The sequence below is a fragment of the Falco punctatus genome (genome assembly GCF_963210335.1).
Source record: "Falco punctatus genome assembly, contig: scaffold_30, whole genome shotgun sequence".
NCBI classification, from domain to species: Eukaryota; Metazoa; Chordata; class Aves; order Falconiformes; family Falconidae; genus Falco; species Falco punctatus.
In genome coordinates this window covers 516,303-537,571 of record NW_027660235.1, presented here as the reverse complement: position 1 = coordinate 537,571, position 21,269 = coordinate 516,303, and the positions used below count along the sequence as shown (strand labels likewise).

At 45.4% G+C, this 21,269-nt stretch overlaps 2 protein-coding genes across 4 annotated transcripts in view; one reads left to right on the top strand and one right to left on the bottom strand.

The window, feature by feature from the left end:
* Positions 1 to 21,269, top strand: part of LOC308057440 (uncharacterized protein) — a 279,898-nt gene that overhangs the window by 63,067 nt on the left and 195,562 nt on the right. The gene's annotated exons all lie outside the window — the stretch shown is intronic.
* On the bottom strand, positions 15,025 to 18,046 carry LOC308057445 (olfactory receptor 10AG1-like). The gene has a single exon (XM_080411549.1). The coding sequence runs from the start codon at positions 17,959 to 17,961 to the stop codon at positions 16,960 to 16,962; it is 1,002 nt and encodes a 333-aa protein (XP_080267675.1). The 5' UTR covers positions 17,962 to 18,046; the 3' UTR covers positions 15,025 to 16,959.

Below are 21,269 nucleotides of genomic sequence, written 5' to 3'. Positions count from 1 at the left end.
CCTTAGCAGAGCTTCTAGGAGGATCTTTTCCATGATCTTCCCAGGCACGGAGCTGATGCTGACAGGTGGCTAGTTCCCAGGGTTCCTCTTTCTACCCTTTGGAAGGATGCGTGCAATGTCTCTCTTTTTCCAGTCACCAAGAACTTCACCTGAGTGACTTGACATTTCAAATAGCATGGAGGGTGGCTTGGCGACTCCATCCGCCAGCTCCCTCAGGACTCAGGCATTCATCTAGTCAGGTCCCACAGACTTACTCATGTTCAGGTTCCCCATGTCTGTTGATACTGGTTTGCCAGTTGTGTTTGTTGGGGGTGCACATTTAATTTCTCCTTCATTCTCTAAGTGACATGCCTAGACAGGTCCTTCTTCTCCTTCTTCTTTGAGTCCCGTGCCATGTTCAGATCCAGCCACACTCTGTCCCTCCTGACACATCCCTACGTAACTGGGCAGCATCCCTATACCCTTTGCAGGATCCATGGCCCTCCTTCCACAACCTCTGCAATTCCTGGATGGACCTCTTCAATCGGGTACATCTGACAGTTGACGGGATGTGTCAGGAAGACTCTCAGAGTTTCTGTAATGCAGAGGAGAAGGAGATGCTCCAGAGGAGGGCTTCCTTGCCATACCATCAGAGGAGAAGGCATGGCGGCTCTCTGCTCCCAGGCACAGCCGCAGGGGTGTGAAGTTGCTGTGTGTGGAACAAGAGGTGCCCAAGGCCGGCCGGGCTGAGTGGGTGGTGGGAGACTAGAATTCATGTTGCTGGTTTGGAGCAGGCATGAGAACCCAGCTCTCGTCAGCACTTTTCTGAGCTGCTCCTTTGGCCCTGCACACACCAGGATGGCCCTGGGCAGTGCTGTGCTGCCAGGAGGGTGCAGAAGGGCAGAGCTGAGCACAGAGCGGGTGGGATGGCTATGTGAGTCCTGAGTAGCTCGGAGGCACGGGGCCAGAGAAACAGCTCCTGGCAGGGACAGCTCCAGGCAGCAGAGACGTGGGCAGGCGGCAAGAGGGAGCTGCTCCCAGAAACACTGTGGGAGGGGGGATTCAGGCATCTCCCTGCCATCCCCTGCAGGGCAGGCACCTTCCCTGGAGAAAGCCCCTGCTCTTCTTTACCATCAGCATAGCCTCTGCACTTAGAGCCATGGGCTCAGTCGCCTTCTCCGTGGCCTCGCCCCAGAAGGGGAGAAATCATCAAATACCCTCCCAGCTGCCCCGTCCTGCCTCCACTGGTAGCAGCGCTGCAGCGTTTGTCCATCTTCCCCCCTTCTGTCTCTGCTCCTCCTGCTCTTATCACTCAACATGGATGCGGCGTGGGATTCCGAAGCACTTGAGAGACCAGCCTGAGGGGCCTTGCCATACAGGTTAGCCTATGGCAGTGAAGTCTCCCAATCGCCTCCTGATACCTAAGCTCCCAGAAGTCCAAAAGAGGCACCTCTCACTTCAGGACAGCCCACCTTCAGGAGCTGGGTGGCTGCAGGCTGCCCTCCAGAAGGGCACAACTCTCCGGTGGCATCACTGTGTGATCAGGGAGCCCCATGGAGAAGACACCCCAGGAATGCTGCTGGGTAGCTGTGCACAGGCAGCTGCAATGTGCCCTCTGTGTCCCTGGCTGCAAGGGCAGAGCTGAGATCCTTCTCAGGTATGATGAGGCAGCATGAGGAGTTTGCAGATCGGTACTTGGAAACTGGAGGCCTCTGCTCTCGGCAGCGTCCAGTTCCTTCTCTGGGAAGCATTGGGGGTGATAGTCCTGCAGGTCAAGGAGCTGCCAGCACAGGGCAGCTGAGACCAGGGCGGGTGGACAGACTGGCTGTCCTCAGTCCGCACAAAGGGACTGTCTCTTTGCCTCTCAGGGCCCACCTGATGGCACCTGGAGTGCAGCAGGAATGGCAGTGCCAAAAGCACTCCTCAGCTGTGGTGGGGCAACCGGAACAAAATACACAGAGAAAAATCCCCTCAACTCCGCTCCATAATGGGTGAACACGGGGTGACAATGCTGTGAAGTCCTTTGATGCCCTGAGTGTATATAATCGTAGGTCACACCACGTTTCTATTTCGCTGCTGCTGTAGGGAAGGACTGACTCCTGCAGAGCCCACAGCAGAGTCTCCTACTCCCTGGAGCACCCTCAGCAAAAACCAACTCATGAGAGATCCACTAAAGGTCTTCAGGAAAGCAGAGAGGCCTTTTCATTGGGGTTCTGCAGGAGCGGTCTGCAAACTGAGACCTGGGACCATGCGTGGCAATCAGTTAGCTGAGGGGAATGTGCTCGAGCTTGTAGGTCACGAACCCTGGGAGGACAAGGAGTGTGAATAGACACAACAATTAACATGATGAGGCATGTTTGCAGAGCACAGGGGAGTGGGAGACTGATGGCGCCAAGGAAAGGTAACACCTTGCTGTTAATTGCTGGTAGTTAACCACCAATCAGGGATTGCCTAGTATGCAAGGCTTAGCTTCAAGAACCAATCTGTTTAAAACGCGCAGCTTCTGAAATGTATATAAACTCGTGCTTCTGTACAATAAATTGACATTTGCTTGCATCAAGCTGCGTCCCGTCTCTTCATTCGCCGCAAATTGGTGACCCCGACGTGATGCGTTTAAGGATCTAACGTGAAGGGCTCTCGAATCGCCTATCTGAGCGACATGCAGCGAATCCCACAGAACTTTGAATGATCTGCTGAAAGGAAGCAGGAGCCAGCCATAAATCCCTCCAGAGTTGAGAGGTGAGCTGTGGGAAATCCGTAATGGGGAATCAGGCTTCGTCCCCAGAAAGAGACGTATATGGACTCACGAAGGGTCTTCTAGTCAGATCAGGGAGTCCGTGCCTCAGTTTCCTCAAATGGTGACCCCTATGGTGGTGTTCCGAAGCCTTGGAAGAATAAGGATGGAACTGGTCGATAAAAAAGACAGCTCGTGGAAGAGGGCTGCGTTCCAGAGGAGATGGCTTGGCTGACCGATCGTCTGGCTGTCTGGACCAGGCGGACAACCTAAACCCCGAGGATAACACCTGTATTCATCGAGACAGGTGAGCAGCCAAGAAACTTTAGAGACTTTGAAAGAATGAAAGTGTGTACATACAGCAGCCAATTGTATGATGCTGCCGCGGAGGGGAGCTCCGTGTCGGGAATGCATTTAGCATCTTGGTGGCAAATTCTGACTACTCTTTGCCAAGTGTGGACTAATTCTACTAACGGTGCTAAACCAGAGGAAGCTGTAAATTCCACCGACAGCGCGACTCTTCTCAAGAAACCGTCAGCGATGGCGATTCCGTCCACACCTCCTCTGCCCCCAAAGCTTCTGTCACTGATTGCAGCGACCCTCACAACACAGGAGCAAGCACGGGAACAGGACAACTCGGACAATTATTTTATTGACACTGATAAACCTTTTGATCCAGGTCCTATAGATCTGGAAAAGGAGCTAGACCTTTCCTCCACCCCCTTGTCTCCCCTGATGCATTGATTGTATTTTTGGGAAGGGTGAAAGGGAGTCTGAGGGATTGGTGGCAGGAATGCAAGTGGGAAACACTTCAGTGATGGGTTTTGGGAGTTGCTGTGGCATGTTCAGTATTTTGTCAGCCAAATCAACCTGCAGAGTGGCAGCCTGTGCAATACGAGGCTGTTAAAGGGTTAAGCAAAGCAGTGCGGGAAGGGAGGATTCATAATACATTTGCTATGTCCCTTCTTGAAGTGATGGCAGAGCCTTATACACTCACACTGCATGATTGGAAGTCATTGCTTTGTATGGTACTAACTGATACAGTATATGATGTGGTTATTTGATTTTTGTGAGCTATGTATAGTGGCCTTGATTGAAAACCTTAATCGGGGAATTGCTGTTAACTATGAGCAGTTGGCTGGAGAAAATTATTTGTGCCGATTCTGTGACTCAGGCAAGGTATCCCAGGGACAACTGTTTGCAAATGAATGAGATGGCTATTAAGGCAGTCAGGATGCCGGAGTCTTGCCACAGTCTTGCAAGGTCCTAGAGAGTCACTAACTTTAATACTAACTTTATTGATTGGCTTCAGAATATTTTGCAACAAGTCGAACATCAGGAAGCTCAAGGGTTGCTTTTAAAACAACTAGCTATGATAATGCCAATGAAAATTGTAAACGGGCAACTTTCACAATCGCAACCCCAACATGTGTCCAATGATTGTAACGCAGAACTCACAGCAGACTGTAATTCTCAGGCTGAGTTCTGGAATGCAGCATAACAGAAGAATAGTACACGCTTTTACTTGCTTAGTAAATTAGGCTGCTAGCTTGCTAAACAAAGTAATACTACAAATACTGTTCTTTTTTTTTTTTCTGGCTTATTAACAGATGTTGATTCTGTCCATCATATGTTGCTACAGAACCGAGTTGCTATTGATTTTTATTATTAGCACAGGGACACAAGTGTGAAGACTTTGATAGGATGTGTTACGTGAATCTGAGTGACCACTGTGAATTAATTTACAAAAGTATACAAAACTCAAAAGCCTTAAAACAAAGGTCTGCAACAGAGCCAGGGACGGGATGCCTTTGATCTCTTCTCACAGCTGGGAAACTTTGGGCCATGACTCAAAAGTATTAGAGTATTTATTATAATTATCTTTAACCACCTTATTGACGTTTGCCTTATGTCTCCTATACCTTTTTTTTTTCCTGTATTCAGTGTTTAGTTGATTGTAACGTAAAGCAGGTCATGGTCACCCAGCTACACACCCTCTTTGCCTCCTCGCAATTAACAAGCAAAAAAGAGGATAGAGAATGTCTGAAGAGAGAGATAGGAGAGGAAGCTGGAGAATATTTGACCTAACAAGGGATGAGAGAACAGCTAGGTATTGTGAAGGAGAATAGGAAAGATAAACATGGTTATCTAGTGTTTAATAGGTGTCTGCATGCTTGTAGAGATGTATAGCTGTGTAACTGCATGAATGATTCCTGCCCTGAGCCTGGTGGCGCATACAGCTGCGGTTTGTCTCCCGGCTCAGAGATGTAAATAGGAGCTTCTCTGTTTTGGTAAAAGTGTTTCTCTTTGCATAAAAAAATAGGGAATGAAGGGAATGACCCCAGAGGTATGTTCAGAGAAGGTATGCTATGTTTCAAACTTTTTGACTGAACCAGTTCTTGTTTGGTGTGCCCTTCCACCTATGTATAATGTTAATCCAAAAGAAGATGATATTGTTTACACTTTGAATGTCGATAATTGTCTTTCTGTAGATGCTAATGTAGTAGGAGGCTATGATGGGAACGTGTCGCAGTGGTTCTTCTCTTATCCGGAGTAACAACAGGGAAAGCATTAAAGAGTTAAATCACCTTGTTTGGTAGGCAGTTAAGAATGTGAGTCAAAATTGCCACTGCTTTTTGTTGTTGGCTCAAGGACATGGCTGTGAGGATTTTGATGGTATGTGCTGAATGGATTTTAGGCGCCCCATTGCAGCAACATGTTATCAAAATCTGAGAAAATTTCAGCCTTTTTGGCATTCATTCACTCAATTGGCAGTATTGTTTGTTTGCTATTACCTTGGTTGCTGTCATGTTTGCAAGGGCCCTGCAGAACATGAAAAACCGGTACTAGCTGTTCAAAAACAAAAAGGGGAAATTGTAAAATTGTACGGAACAAAGACAGTGGGTTATTTTGACACTAATAATATGTCTCAGTTGGTTTTTTATTTGTTGTATTACTTATACCTTGTTTTTACTCGTTCGGTTTCAAAGGTTCTTTTTGTGCAACAGGAAGGGGGAGATGCAGGAGCGGGCTGGAAACTAGGACCATGCGTGGCAATCAGTTAGCTGAGGGGAATGTGCTCGAGCTTTTCTGGACAACAATTAACATGATGAGGCATGTTTGCAGAGCACAGGGGAGTGGGAGACGGATGGCGCCAAGGATGGCGCCAAGGAAAGGTAACAGCTTGCTGTTAATTGCTGGTAGTTAACCACCAATCAGGGATTGCCTAGTATGCAATGCTTAGCTTCAAGAACCAATCTGTTTAAAACGCGCAGCTTCTGAAAGAGTATAAAAACTCGTGCTTCTGTACAATAAATTGACATTTGCTTGCATCAAGCTGCGTCCCGTCTCTTCATTCGCCGCATAATGGGGTGCTCCTATACCCTTTTGAACATAGAACATGGGCCAGAAAGACAGGCGACAAGTGGCAAACAGTAGATTTAGAATCTTGTATTATGCGAGAGCAGCAGGGCTTCCTCTGTGAAAGCAATACTATAATGGCTCAGGATACTTGTTTAGATACAGATCAGAAAATATGTCATTTCGAGGCCCAACCAAATGCAAACTTGAAAACAGTAATTATATATGCAGGGAAGGGATGTGCGTGTTTGAGAACTAAGTGTAACACAATAACCGTAGATGGGGAGGTAAAGGAGACTGCACAACATTCAAATTACTGTATCTGTAATTTTACATCTAACTTTACCCTATCACAGATGATAATTCCTACCCTCATAGGGCTAAATATAAGTAGTATAAAAGAACTATTAAAACATGCAGATTTACAACGTATACTGGAAGAAACCAAAGAAAAGGGACACGAAACTCTTCTTATGATCCATCATGATGTAGAGGGGATCAAGAAAGTTTTAAAAAAGGTAGAACAGGATGGAAACCATAATTGGTGGGATACTCTCTTTGGCTGGTCACCTTCTGCAACAGGAATTCTTAACGCTATGGTACACCCCATTGTGATCTTATTGATCAGTTTAGGAATTTCCTTAATACACTAACCATTATGTTATATTTGTGGGTTTGGAGAATGTTTAAAAGGGTAACACTTATGTATGATGCTTTATATCATTCGGGAAGACTGCTTAAGTAAAAGAATTTACTTAGTTTGATAGAAAAGGGGGGATTGATATGGAGAAATAGTGTGAAATGGGGACAATGGACATCGATTGTGATTGTATATGTCTGCTCAAGGAATGTGGGTATGGTGACTGGTCATGGGTGCGGTGTCTGGTCACATAGGCACACAGCTCTGAGGAGACAACTACAGTTTTGAGGAGACGCCTGCCCTTCTTCCTCTAACAAAGGGGAGACGGGGAGACACCTGCCCCTCTTCCTCTAACAAAGGGGCTATTTAAAAGAGAATGAGAAAAGGATGAGAGATATTCCAATGCTATCTAGAGGGAGGGAGTGCTAAGTCTCCTTGCTGGAGAAGATCGGATGGTCACAAGAACATGAATCACCTACAAACCTGCAAGACCACCACATTCCAGGCAAAGGACTGATAACCTAATTAACATACTAAGCAGGGTTTAGGTAACAAATATGTATAGGCGTTAATTGAATATTCATTTGTTTTATTGTATAAATGTGAGATGGTTCATCACTTCGGGTATGCACGCTTGTGGAGGAGCGATCCCCCGTGCATCTGCGCGCAATAAACATACCTACTTTATAACTTTTGAGTTATAGAGTCTAATTCCATACGTCACAGTCACCCTGGCTGACTACGTTAAATTCTACTTTGGTGGGACCCCTCATAATGTTGTTATTGGTTCTGACTTTCCGACCCTGTATCATTAATAAATTTGTAACTTTTGTGAAAAACAGGTTGGAAAAAGTGCAGCTAATGGTGATGAAGCAATCGGAACTAGAGATGAAAATCATACCAAATGAAAATCCTGAATGAGATGCAGCTTGTGAGGTATTGTCTAGGTTTGATCAGCAAATTACTTATAAATAAAAGAAGGGGGGAATTGTAATAAGTAACTAAAGGTAATTTGCTGATCAACCAAGGTAAGCAAGAGGAACGAACCCGTTGTGGTGGTCTTAAGAACTTCCTGTTTAACAAGAAGAGACATGTCCACAATGTGATCTTGCTACACCAAACATGGGAACGTCCTGTCTGACAAGAAGCCACGATAACAGAAGCAGCAGAGGGGCTACTGAAGGTGTCAGAAGCGACCTCGGGGAAGAGAAAAAGAGCTGCTCAGCTTGCTTGAATTTGCGCGCCGTTGGTGGAGCAGGAGACTCCCCGGCCGCCCAGCGCTGTTTTGCTTACTTGTCGCTTGCTTTAATAAATCACATTTTCTAATTGGCCAGTCTCTGGCATTTCATTGGACAGGTAAACTCTAACAATGCCTCTGGCACAACCGATTTCCCTCCAACAATGAACATTAAAGGTAATGCTGGGGAGAGGCAAAACAGGTCACCGACTTACACCCAGGCTGGTATTTCTCCTGCAAATGCCTGCTCTGTTTCAATCATGATTTCATGCCATCATACCTCAAAAGCATTATTCTCCTGAAGCCAAATCATGACCAAACACACAGAAAAACTACGCTGACCTTCACGCCGAGCGGCTCTGCCTTCCGGTAGGCAAGCTGTAGCACTCAGGGCTGTGCCCCCCCGACCCCAGACAGCGCGGTGCCCCCCGAAAGCCGGGCTGCAGGCAGGAGCCGCCCCGGGGCCAGCAGCCATCGGCAGGCGGGCAGGAGCCTCCCTGCCTGCAGAGAGGGGCTGGGGCTCGGCCCGCTCAGCGCCTCGGGGGGCAGCCAGGGCAGGGGGAGCTGAGCCCCACCGGCCTGTGAATACGGAGCCTCTGGCAGGGGCCTGCGAGCTGCTGGAAGAAAACGGGCTGCTGAAGGGGTAAGGCTCAAGGACACCGGGGTACAGTCCCTGTGGTGGGGGAGATCCCGACCCCCTACTCAAATGGCCCCCCGAAGAGACTGAACCCCCCCGCCCGGGGAGCATGGGGAGGAAATTTAAAATGAACTCTACCTTTAAACTGCAGCGAGAAGGCAACTAACCGATAATTAGCTCGTAGGTGTAGGCTTTGGGCAGAACTAACCAACTTCACTGTGTAAATATGTATCGTGAGTAAAACTACGTGTGCAAGTTAGGAGCAGCGACCCCCCTTGCACCCGGCACTGCAATAAACACCCCGCTTTATAACTTACCCCGAGTTACGGAGTTTAATTCCGCACGTCAGACAGAATAAGCAGCCTTTTCACTAAGCAATTAGTTCTTCACCTACCATTTCCCCAGCTATTCCCTCACCTGAATGCGCTCAAACATCGACCTGCAGTAAAACTCTCCTGCAGAGCCTCTGTGCCTGCTCTGCAGCCTCAGGATTTCAGGCAGGGAGAGCAGTTCGCTGCCGCTCCTCTCCTGCCCCTCCAGATGCCTTTGTCCTGCTGCTCACTGCCTGCTGCCCGGGGGGGGTGGGGTGGGGTGGGGTGGGGGCGGGGTGGTGATGGCTCACTCCCACCCATTGACCTGCAGGACAGAGACATCCACCGCATCACAGACAGGGTCGGCCCGGAGAGTCTCTGCCTCCCCTTTCATGAGGGCAAGAGTATCACGTAGCAAGTTTTCACTGTATTTGTTTTTGTATTGACTTGTGTTTGTATTTGGTTTTGATTATGCTCAGCTTATTTATTCAAGATTTTGTCAGCAAGCAAGCATTGCTGGTTTTCAGTCCTTGACAAAGCGGAGCTCTCCTATTACCATTCCTCTGTCAGAACTCCAAGCAAGGATTACAAAGTTCGGGAGAGAAAAAATCCTTTAATAGACTGAATTGACAGGATTTTTTTGTGTGTATATTTTCTCTTAAAACATAGATATACATTGAAGGCCTGATGAAAAGGCATATAATAAAAGGATTACCAAAGTTAGCATGACATTCAAAAAACAATCAAACTCTTTTCTCTTTCTCTAAGCATTAGTTCATATAGTTGTACTACTTTGAATAAAAATGAATCTTGACAATAGTCATACTATAAACACTGGAAATGCTTATTATTTTTCTTGTGCTCACTGGAATCCGTATATAATACAAAACACTGACAGTCAGACCACAGAGGATGCCAAGTGATTTGACATAATGAGTAACTGCTTTATCTGTCTTTGTCCAGGTGTTACTGTACAATACAAAATTTGCACGTGAGTCCAAAGAACAGCAGACGTTGATGTTGGGATGCTGCATATTCAGTTGTTCCACTTCAATAATGAGCTAAGTGGATGTCAGGAAGAATTTCTCCAGGTAAAACCTTAAATTTACCAGAGGAGGGACCTAATTTGGCAGACTTTTAGTTACCATTCCTTATCCTTTGTTTTTTATTGTGTTCCCAAAGCCTTGCTGATGTTACAGATTTTTTGTACTTGAACATGATTGTGAACAAGAGCTGGCCATCAGGCCACAGATCAATAGGCAGTACTAATGAGAGCAAGAGTCAAGTTGAAGTTGGTTCAGGCAGATTAAGCTTGCTCTTTGCTTAGCATGGTAAATGTTGATCTGCATCGATCATCAAGTTGTGTTCAGCAATCCTCTCAATTCCTCAGGACCACTACATTCAAACAGACTTTGTGCAGAAATCTTCAAACAAACAAACCCACAACGTCCAATCCAAACAAAACAAAACTTTCATCAGTTCCAACTCCCTAACGTTTGGAGATTGTGTTAAGATATTTTTAGATCTGTGGGTGAAAAATTGGCACAGTGGCGCAGTGTCATCACAGATGAATTATCTTATATGTCTGATTTTATTTTTTTTTTGTCTGCTTGCAATTTCAGATTTTCTGGAAAGGAAATTGGTTCAGTATCTCTTCCAAACATTCTTGCTACTTGACACAGTGCTTTGCAAAGAATGATGAAAACACAGTCTATGCCATAGGGGGCAGATGATTAAAAAGAAAAGAAGCTTTGATCTGTTACTTCTGTGTCATTCAAGAGTAATACCACTGTAAATACTACTAAGATGTTACAAAAGTGTATATGAAATCAGAATATGCTACAAATATCAGAGGCAGAGACACAATAAAACATCAAAGAGCAATGAGAAAAAGGGAAAGAGAGAAATGTAAAAAGAACTTTTGAGATAGACTGGTGTTAGCACAAAGCAGATTAGTAGTTCTTAAGGTGGTGGGAGAAAAGATTCTGTTTAGTAGTATAGCATGTTCCAAAATAGAAATATTTTTGTGGCGACAATTTAAACTCGGTAAAATAGATTCATTAGAGCTATTTGTTCATCTATGTAAGTGCTTTGCGAGCCACGTGATTTTAAAAAAAGCTTGATAGATATCAAATATATCTTGAACCTATGAGTTAGTAAGATCTATCCTATAAGTTACGTATACCTAATTGCATACCTGTAGTTTAAACCAAGCCTCATCATTGCTGTTGGGGCAATGCACAGGACCTTAACGAGCTGCAGGTGAAACCCCGGGATGAGTTGCAGAGTTGGTGTTTGCTTTACAGAGTTCATGCTGACTACCCAAACATCCCGGCTATTTCTGCAAAGCAGTGTTGGGGTACGCTTCCAACAGAAACCAGTGTAATGGGTATTTTCTAGGGTAACAGAGAGAGCGGCGTGTGCTAATCAGCTGCCACTTTCTGAAACTCGTTATAGTTTAACAGCTACGTTGGTGACTGATTCCAAATCTTTAGCTGCTGCTTCTGAAATGCTGAGCTGCATTTCAATCTTTTGCACCTTGTTAGCAGCTCCATCTTCATCGTGGTACAGGCCAACAAACGCCCAGATACAAAGTTAAATTTCCACTAGTAGATACGGGAAGCATCCTTTCTTTTTCTTTTTTAAATCTGCAGATCCATTTTTCCAGAAAATACGGTTCTTGATTTTTTATTCCTAATCCTATTAATCAAGTGAAATATTTTTCCCACTCCTTATTCCAACAATTTAAGGAAGTGATCATGAATAATTTTTGCTGGCAAACACATTCCTTGAAAACAGAAGTTACTGTCCATATGCCTTTGCAGTAAAATATGTCTACCTTACAGAAAACAGGAAATTAATCTTTTTCATCTTCTCACATTGAGCAAATCTCACATAGCAAAATATTTAAAGAGGTACATTGGAAAAGGATCTTGTTGAAGTAAATCCCTTCCAGGAGGAAGTGATCATTACCTGGAGGCCACCCCCTTTAGAGAAATACCTATATAGATTTCCACATATATATATATGTGGAATATATACATATATATTACACACACACACACAAACACACACACACACGCATATATATTTCCGCAAAGAAATCTACAGGTACATACGGCTTATATCACAAGCACATATAGGCACAAAAGTTCAAGGGGACAAGGCACTCCCCCAGATTATAATAGCAATGATGGTAGTGAACCTGATTCTAAATATGTTATACCTCCTGCATACTCTAACTTTTTGTAGAACTCCATCCTCGTACGCGCTTAGGCAACGTTGGCTGCTCTAAGCGACATAGTTTAACATTAGCAAACGTATGCAGGCAGAGTATGAAATTATTGAAGGGGATTCAAGGAAAGAATGGGCTATACTATGCAGAAAATGTGGAGAAGTAGGGGAAACATGCAGAATTATTCACAAGGTGAAAAGGGGAAGCTATTTCAGGCACTCTGTTTCAGAGACAATTCAGAGAAATATTTTAACAGTCTGATTTGACAAATAACATCAAGCATACTCACATAAAAAGCACACTGAAAAAACATGCTCAAACATACTCCTGGAAGAAGATGTATTTTGGACTTTCATACCTCAAACAGCCACACATACGTTAGTAATTACATATGCATTCTCAAGTTCATATGCGTTCTGCTGTGTTTTGGAGGTTTATCTGATGAACTCACTATGAAAAAAAGGTATCATATAGGGGCTGGGATCTGATCTTTATTGTTTATTGTGATAACATAGTGTATTTTCACAGAAGTGTCTGGTTTTGCACTTTCTTAAGAAAGTCTCCAAACTATTTCGACTAATTTTGTTTTTCTAATCATCCTTTGTTACGGCTTGTAAACAGATCCCTAGCTCCAAACATAATTTAAATATATTGGGCTGCAAGTTCAAAATAATAATAATAAAAAAAACCCAACCAAAAACCCCCAAAAAACCCAAAACTGTAAGGAAGGAAAATTGGATTTCAGATAGTCTTTACTTACTACTAGGCAAGGACTGTTCATCCAGCTTTGAGCAGAATACTGGAGTAGATGGCCTACTGCAGTTCCTTCAAACCTGGATTACCCTATAGTCTTACAAGATTCTTGGTTTTGGGTATGTTTTCAGAAGTCCCTTATGATTTAATTTACATGGAATATCTTATTACTGGCTTCCTTCAGACTGAGTGGAAAGTCAATGGCTTTGTGACCTGTAAAATCACTCTCAATGTATTGTTGGAAATGATTTTAATCAGTTCTCTGGGATGTACATCTTATTTTTCTTGGATGAAAGCCCATGATTAGGAAAAAAAAAAAAAAACAAAAAAAAAAAAAAGACATGGACCTGGAGGAATAAAGACTCGAAGTCTAAAACTCATAATAGAAGAATGAGAATTCTTAGCCTGTACAGACTACTCTTCAAGTGTGGTTCTCAAAGGATATGGCAATGAGAATTCTTTAACCACTGTGCCTGAAGCCAAAAAACCCCCACAACAAAACAGGTTTATTAATATGCAGACTTCCCTCAAACACTGCATTTTGATGCAGTTTACACTATATACAGAAAAGTTATTTAAGCTATTATTAGCAGCAGAACATATATTAGTGCAATTGTATATGACTTTACCTTATCAGGAAATGCATAACGAAAAGCAGCAAAAGCTATAGCTCAGATGGCTACTTAATTACTTGCTATGAGTAGATCAATAAACAGCTTTGATTCTGATTTGTTTGAATATGTAAATTAAGCAATTTATCCCTGAGCAGGAATGATTTTGCAAAATGCCATGATCCCCAAAAGACAAAAAGGTGCAAAAAGTTGAGTTGCTGCACTATTTTCTGAATTTTCTGTTCTCTCTGATGCAATTTTATACAAAAGGGCTAGTCTGTTCTAAGTGGTTGGTTGAACATCTGAAAGTTGTAACAGAAATGTTTCAACCTAGAAAAGCACCGGTGGTCAAGGCCACAAATGCTATCCTGACCCCAGGAAATCTATAGAGGTTTTACCACTGGCTTCAATACAACCAGGATTCCGCTTCCTAAGGAATACAAAAATGTAGATTTTATTTTATTTGATTTGATTTTTTTCATTTGCTTGTGTGGGCACCATAATGGAAAAATTTATATAGAAAGCTCTGTAGTGGAAGAAGCCACATGAGCACTTGGAGAGGGACTGTGAGATGAATAAGGTGTCATATTTAGCAAATAAGGTAATCCTCCGGGGTGTGTGTGTGTGTGGGGGGGGGGGGGGAAGAAACAGGTATGAAAAATTAGTTCCTTAGCTTAGAAGCTGTAGACTGAAACCTAGAATACGTAGCTTAGAAAGAAAATGTATTGGCCTCTTCCCTATGAACACACAAGTCATTGCTGTACTATATGTACAAACTATTACAGGTGTTATGCAAACACATCGGTGCAATTTTTTGTTACTGTTTAGCTTAAAATGCTTTGCTGTTTCTTTCTCTCACTTAAAGAAAAAAAAAAAGAAAAAAAAACCACAAAACCCACAAAAAACCCATCTCAGAATGTCTCCAGAAACCTACTTTCCAGCCCCAAAAGCTGGCTTAGAAGGAGTTTCTAAGACAATTTATCTTTCCATATAAAAGGTGAAAATGTGGAAAGGTATCTGCAAAATACACCCAACCATTTCTAAGAAGCTTAAAAATGCAAATATCTGGAACTGACTATTCCTTAAAGAAATCTTCAGTAAGCTATTATTTTGTGTGCTGCTTAATTGGTCTTTTAAATCTAGAAGCTAGGGCAAACACCTGCAATTACAGTATATATTTCTATTATTATAATATAAATACATACTAACAAGTACAATTTGGTCCTGAAATAATAGTCTTATACATTTAGAGGAGAATCTAGAATCTAACCCTGTACTCCGTGCAAACGACGAGCTTTCTGTGAAAATTATCTCCAGCTCTGTCCCCAGGTGAATTCAGCTTCTAAATACCTGCCAAAGATACATCCATATACTGCTTTTTTGAAACATAAAGAGGGGAGCTTGTATCCATCAGCAGAATCTAATCACAACACTTCTAGTTTATTAACATGATTCAGGATCCTATATGTTAAGGCCCAAGGAAGAAGAAATCATTTTCCACTGGAAATTCCATTTCCAGTCTCTGTGCTACGCTAAATTAAGCAAAATAATAGCAACAGAGACAAACCATGCGTTAGAAATAGTCCACAAACAGCAGGGAGGAGGGAGAGGAGTAACAAGCATTACAGTATCTATTAACTAAAGGAATGCTTATGGAAATAGGGATAAGAGGCACATGCATGCACTCTGCTGAAAGGGAAAAGAGAAACAGAAAGAGCTGTGCAGCACATCCTGCATAGGCGATGTCCCTGGTGTCCCAGAGGGAGTTGGCCATGGCTTTGGGTAGAGTGGTGGAGATGGAGCCCAGGTCGAGCAGTGAGAGACTGAAAAGAAAAAAATACATGGGGGTGTAGAGGTGGTGGCCACAGCTTACAGTGGTGATGATGAGGCTGTTGGCCAGGAGGGCAGCCATGTAGGTGCCCAGAAAGAGCTAGAAGGTCAAGAGCTGCAGCTCCCGCGTGTCTCCAAAAGCCAGGAGGAGGAACTGGGTGGTGCAACTCGTATTGGACATCTGCTGCCTCCAACCATAGGGTGCTGTTTAAGCAGCAAAACCAGTGGCAAGTCAGGCAATTCTTCTGTAAAGCCAAGTGAAAGCCGTTTCTCCTAGATGCGCCCCCGGTGCCCCATGTCCCCCCCTCTGCCGTTCCTGGGAGAGCTCCCTTCCGAGCCGTGGCTGGAGCTGTGCTGAGTGCTGGCCGAGTGTGCTGTGAGGAGCAGGGGCTGTGCCCGCTGGCTGCCCAGCAGTGAGCCCTGCTCTGCAGCAGGGGCTTCATGGGAACCCTGGGGGCAGTGGCCAGTCCTGGCCTTGCCCTGGCTCAGCCCAAACTGCTCCCAGCGCAGAAGGGCCTGTCAGCATCGTCTCTGCCCGTGCTGAGCAGCGGCCATGGCCAGAGTCAGGTCAGGAGGGCTTTGTGCTGTGCTCAGGGAGAGCAGAGTGAGTGCTGAGAGGCAAGGGGACTGTCTGTGCCTGAGGGCAGAGGCAGGGAATCTGGTGTGTCCCTCCAGCTCCTTCTCAGCTGCCCAGCTCTGCTGGATGAGGAGGTACCAAGGAGCCTGGAACTTATGAGCTAAAGGCTGTGATAGCTTATAGAAGAGAGAAAACTTGTGTATTTTCAGGGAAGGCATCTGCATGGTAGGGCACAGTGGGTGGTACCCCTATCTACCCTGTGTTAGTGTTCTCCTCAGCATTCCTCCACTGCCCCAAGCCCCCTATGTCCCTATGTCTCCATCCTGCAGCTGTCCCTGCCAGCAGCTCTTTCTCTGGCCCCAGGGTTCTTCCCTGCCAGCGCTCACAGAGCCCAGCTCAGCCCCTGTGTGCCCAGCTCTGCCCTGCAGCCGCTCTCTGTCTGCACCCCTGAAAGAACAACAGGTCACCCAAACCCTGATGGAAAAGGAAAGGATATTTTGATGTGGAAGCTAGTGGGGAGTGAAGGCACTTGCTGAAATTCCTGGTAAACCTGTGTAATGCTTTAATAGTCTGTGCCCCTGCTCTGACCTCCACAGCTGAGTTTCCATTCCTAACAAGCCAAGACACAGAGAAGTGGACGCACAGATTCAGGAAAGCACAGAGCGAAGCAGGGAACCCCTGCAATGAACATGCTCATGACACGTCCCCTTGGAAATGACCTGGGCCTGAGCCGGAGTTGTGAGTACCTCTGACCCGTGCAGCACCCGATCACCAGCACAATTACCTTGTCCTCAGTAGGGTTGCTCCTTCCACCCACAGCTTCTCCCCGCAGCCCCACGGGAGCTCCTGGGCAGGCTGAGAGCTGCCCCTGGCAGGCGGCAGAGCCCCTGCCCCAGCACACAGCCCCCTGGGCTGCAGGGACCCTGCTGGCAAGGACAGCCCTGGGCAGCCCTGCCTGCACAGCCACCTTCACAGCCCTGCAGCCGGCCCTGGCACAAGGCAGCCCCAGTGGGACTTCTGGTACCATTTAGGAATATTTTACATACCCTGTGGTTTCACTTTGTCCGTAGGAGTCTCTTCAAGGCAATTCTCACTTCCTTATTCCTCAGGCTATAGTTGACAGGGTTGAACATGGGAGTCACAATTGTGTAAAACAGAGCAAAGTATTTATCAGTGTCTACGGAATCCTTTGACCGTTGCTTTAAGTAGACGACTGTGGCTGAGCCATAGAAGAGCATCACCACCCCGAGGTGTGAAGAGCAGGTGGAGAAAGCTTTGCGTCTGCCCAGAACTGAAGGCATTTTCAGAATTGCCCTGATAATTGCAACGTAAGAAATAAATATGAAGGAGGCAGGAAGGACTGCAAATACCACGATGATGGTGTACAGCATCACATGGTTCCAGAAAGTGTCTGCACAAGCCAGTTCTAGCAGGGGGGGGACATCACAGAAAAAGTGGTTAAGGTCATGGGATGCACAGAAGGGTAAAGTGAACACCAGGTAGGTCTGTCCTACTTGCACTGGTACGACAGCCACCCATGACCCCACCACCAGTCTGATGCAGAGCACCCTGCTCATGGTCAGGGTGTAGTGCAGGGAGTCACATATGGCTACGTAGCGGTCGTAGGCCATGGCAGCCAGGAGTAGGCATTCGATGCTGCCCAGCAAAACCAGGAAACACAGCTGGGCAACACAGCCAAGGAAGGAGATCCTGCCATCTTCCCTCAGGAAACCCACCAGCATTTTTGGCAGAGTGACCGATGTGTAGCAGATCTCCAGGAAGGACAAGTTCCTCAGAAAGAAATACATGGGGCTGTGAAGACTTGAGTCCACCACTGTGTTGAGAGCAGTCAGGCTGTTCCCTATGAGGACCACAAGGTAGATTACCAGGAGGACTGTGAAGCACAGGCCCTGCAGGCCGGGCAGGTCAGAAAACCCCACAAGAATGAATCCAGATCCAACAGTGTGATTCTCCAAGCCTTTTCTTCGGGGCATTTTCCCTATACAGAGCAATCCAAACAACAGGCTCTTAGAGGATGCTGATGGCCTGTCCACCATCACATACGCTTCAAGCCTAGAGAAAGACTCCAAACACCAGCATACACGTGATTGCGGGATTAGGTGAGGTTGACCAAGGCCTGCATGAATGTTAGGAATCTAACAGCGGTTGCTTGATGCAGGGAGCTTTGTAAAGAGAGGGGGGAATGGAATCCTTGAGCCTCAATGACTGGGTTTTGTCATCAGGAAAAAGAAACTTGACTTCTTTTTAAAGGTGATTTTATTAAATAGAAGACCTGGTGGCTGATGAGAAGAAAGGAATTAAATAGATATATACTAGCCCCTTCAAGAACAGTCTTACTTGTCCAGGTCTTGTAAGAGCTGCATTTAACATCAGAACATGCAGAAGAGATAGGGTGAAAAGGAGGATGGGGAGGAAAAGGGGGAAGATAAAGCAAGGCAAGGCTGGGTAAGGAGAAGCCATCAAAACAAAGCAAGGCAGAGTATGACTTGATTCTTAGACCTGAGTGAGAGACATGAATCCCAGCTCTCCTCACATGTAAGGGCTCATCTCCTGATGCTGTGTCTACACACTCAAATATCTGGGAGGCTCTTTTAAATCTGAATCATTCCTTTTTGCACGGTGACATGTGAATCTCCTCAGAAGTAAAACACAGTTCTATCTGCCAATGAATCCAGTGACATTGATGCATCCGCAGAACATCTGAGGTAGGTAGATAAGCAGCAGCTGATGCATACATCACAAGTTTTCAGGGTGCTTAAAGACATTTTTTGCAATCAGTCAAAATGCTTCATGCAGTTTTCAGTCATACAGAAAAGAAAGAGATTAAAAGTGGGTGACCTCCCCACAACACCCAGTTTTTCCTGAGTAGGTCATGCTTTTAGAACTTCTGGAGTCCTGAATCATTTTAAATTTGCTGCTCTGTCTCCTGGATTTACGACAGCTTACAAAACCAACCGAGGACCCATTTGCTCCAATCCCAGCCCTGCAATGCTTCCCAGTCCCCTGCAAGCTCTCGTGGAAGCAGAGCGATGCTCTTGTTGTCTGAGGAACGGAGCCTTCCCTTTGCGTGTCCCACCTTTCCCAGAGCATAGACTTCTCACTGGGCACACTTGAAGGGTGTGAGCTACAAGTGAGCAGCACCGCAACCGCAGATTGCCTCTTACGAAGCAGAGACTCAGCTGAAAGATGTTGAAGAATCTCAGCTGGACATGGGGAACGAATATCCTCTTCCAGGCAGAAGACTGAGGATGCTGGCTGTGTCTCTCTAGCTGCCACTAACACCCTTTGAGAAATCGTCTTAAACTCTGATGTATTAATGATGAGAACAGCAGGTCAGAACACACGTAATAAAAGCATTCAAAACAGCCAAGTGAAAAACATGGGGTGGTTTCCTTCAGAGAAAATTTTCATTTCACAAAAGCATGTCATCCTAAGAGTTTGATTCTCTTTCCAAGGTATTCCTGCCTTTTCCCTCTGGGTTGTATCTATCTCACAGAGGTGCCATTCAAAATTTCCCAGATAAAATTAGAATTCACATGAGAGAAATGTCACCATAATTGTTTTCTAATCTAACTCCTTATATAAATGCACAGAAAAATGCAATACTTTTCTTAAAAAACAAACAAACAAAAAAAACCCCCAACAACTAACAAACCAACAAACAAACCAAACAAGACCTGTGAGATACCAACATCTATTTTAAACAAATGCTTTAATTCAAAGCAACCCTTCACAGGCAGATTATCCACATACCAGCATGTCCTGCTTGTTTCCAAAGTCCTCAAACATACAGGCTATTCTTTTCAATTCTCAGATGTCTCAATGCTCGGCAAGATCACAGTTCAGGAGAGCTTTGCTCATAGGAAACTGGCAGAGTACTTCTTCCATGGTGATTGTCTCACGGGCAGCATTTGTCAAAGGTGAAGGAAGCCCATTCCAGTGAGCCCAGCCATGCTGGACAGATGCCTGTGGCTGCTTTTGGTGCTGTCTGTGCTGCCCCACTCTCTCAGCACTTCAGGGCATGCCCAAAGGGATTTAGCATGGTCAGGAGCCAAGGGGTAGGAGCACAACTCTCAGTACATGATGCTGCAGGAGGCAGTGAGTGACCTTTTTCTCTCTAGCATTCCCCTGGAAACCATCTGGAGAAGGTTCTCTGGACACCTCTCTGTCACTCTCACCTGTTATAAGACAGTTAGTAAGCAGCCTCAGGAGAGAAGGTGGGGACGCTGGTGCTGCCGCTGCTCCCCCCTGGATGCTCACAGAACCATGAATGATTTTTAAAAGGCTGTCAGAATCATGTTCGCTAGCCTGACTGGCAACTTCCAGTATAATTACATAATTTCAGGACTTTAAAAAGTAGGAAAAAAAAAAAGAGACATGAAGTTTAGGTGCTAAAAGTGCCAAACCTGTGGAAGGAAGTTAAACCAAACCAAAGAGAAGGGAAGCAGAAAATAAATCCATTCAGTCTGTGCAGGAACAGAAAAGGCTTCCCTGTACCTCCACCTCCCTGGCTCCAAACCCTTGACTGTGCCCCATGTTATCCTCAAGACTGAGTTGGCCATGAGATGCTGAACTCTGTTCTACAGGATAAATGAAGATGTTCTTCAAGAGCGATGCACAAAGGGAACGGAAACTCTCCTCACACAGAGACAATCGTGTCAGCTGTATGCCGTCCCTTCCGAGGCCGGGAACACGGAGTTTACAGCGTTGGGAGAGTGGTGCAGCAAGTGGTGCAGATCCTGCCTGCAGAAGGGTTCTCCCACATTGTCTCCTGTGAGCTCTTGAAGTGTTTTGTGCCAGGGAAACCCATTCTAGTCATCACTTCTCGTGTTCTAAGAGGAGATGTTCACTTGGGAGTTGGTAACTGCAAGTTGGTCTTTGCAATACCAGCAATGTCTAATGAGGGCAGAGGTGTTCTGCACAGGTCTGACAGAGCTTCCTAGGACCTGGAACGCCTGGCAGCTGGTTCTGGTCACGTTCCATGTTGGCTTTACTAAGAACAGCAGTCAAGTTTTTGTTGTCTGTTTTATTGCAGTCTTCCCTTTTTTCTTATGTTTCCCTTTCTCCGCTGCCCCTCCCTCCCCCTTTTTTATTTTTCTCCTCCAGGTAACTACTGGTTATTGTGTTTTGTTTAGCGCAATGCTACTAAAAAGCTAAATATGGAAAACCACTCTGACCAGGTCACCTCATGGACAAGATGCCTTTGTGAAGGGAGCCTGTCGGGGCACAGGAACTTTTCAGCCACGTTCACACAACCCATCCCGCTGACTGCGGCATCTTGTGAAGCATAACGGTTCGCCATGTGCCCAAGCACAAGAGCTGTAGCTGAAGTGTGTGAGTGAGG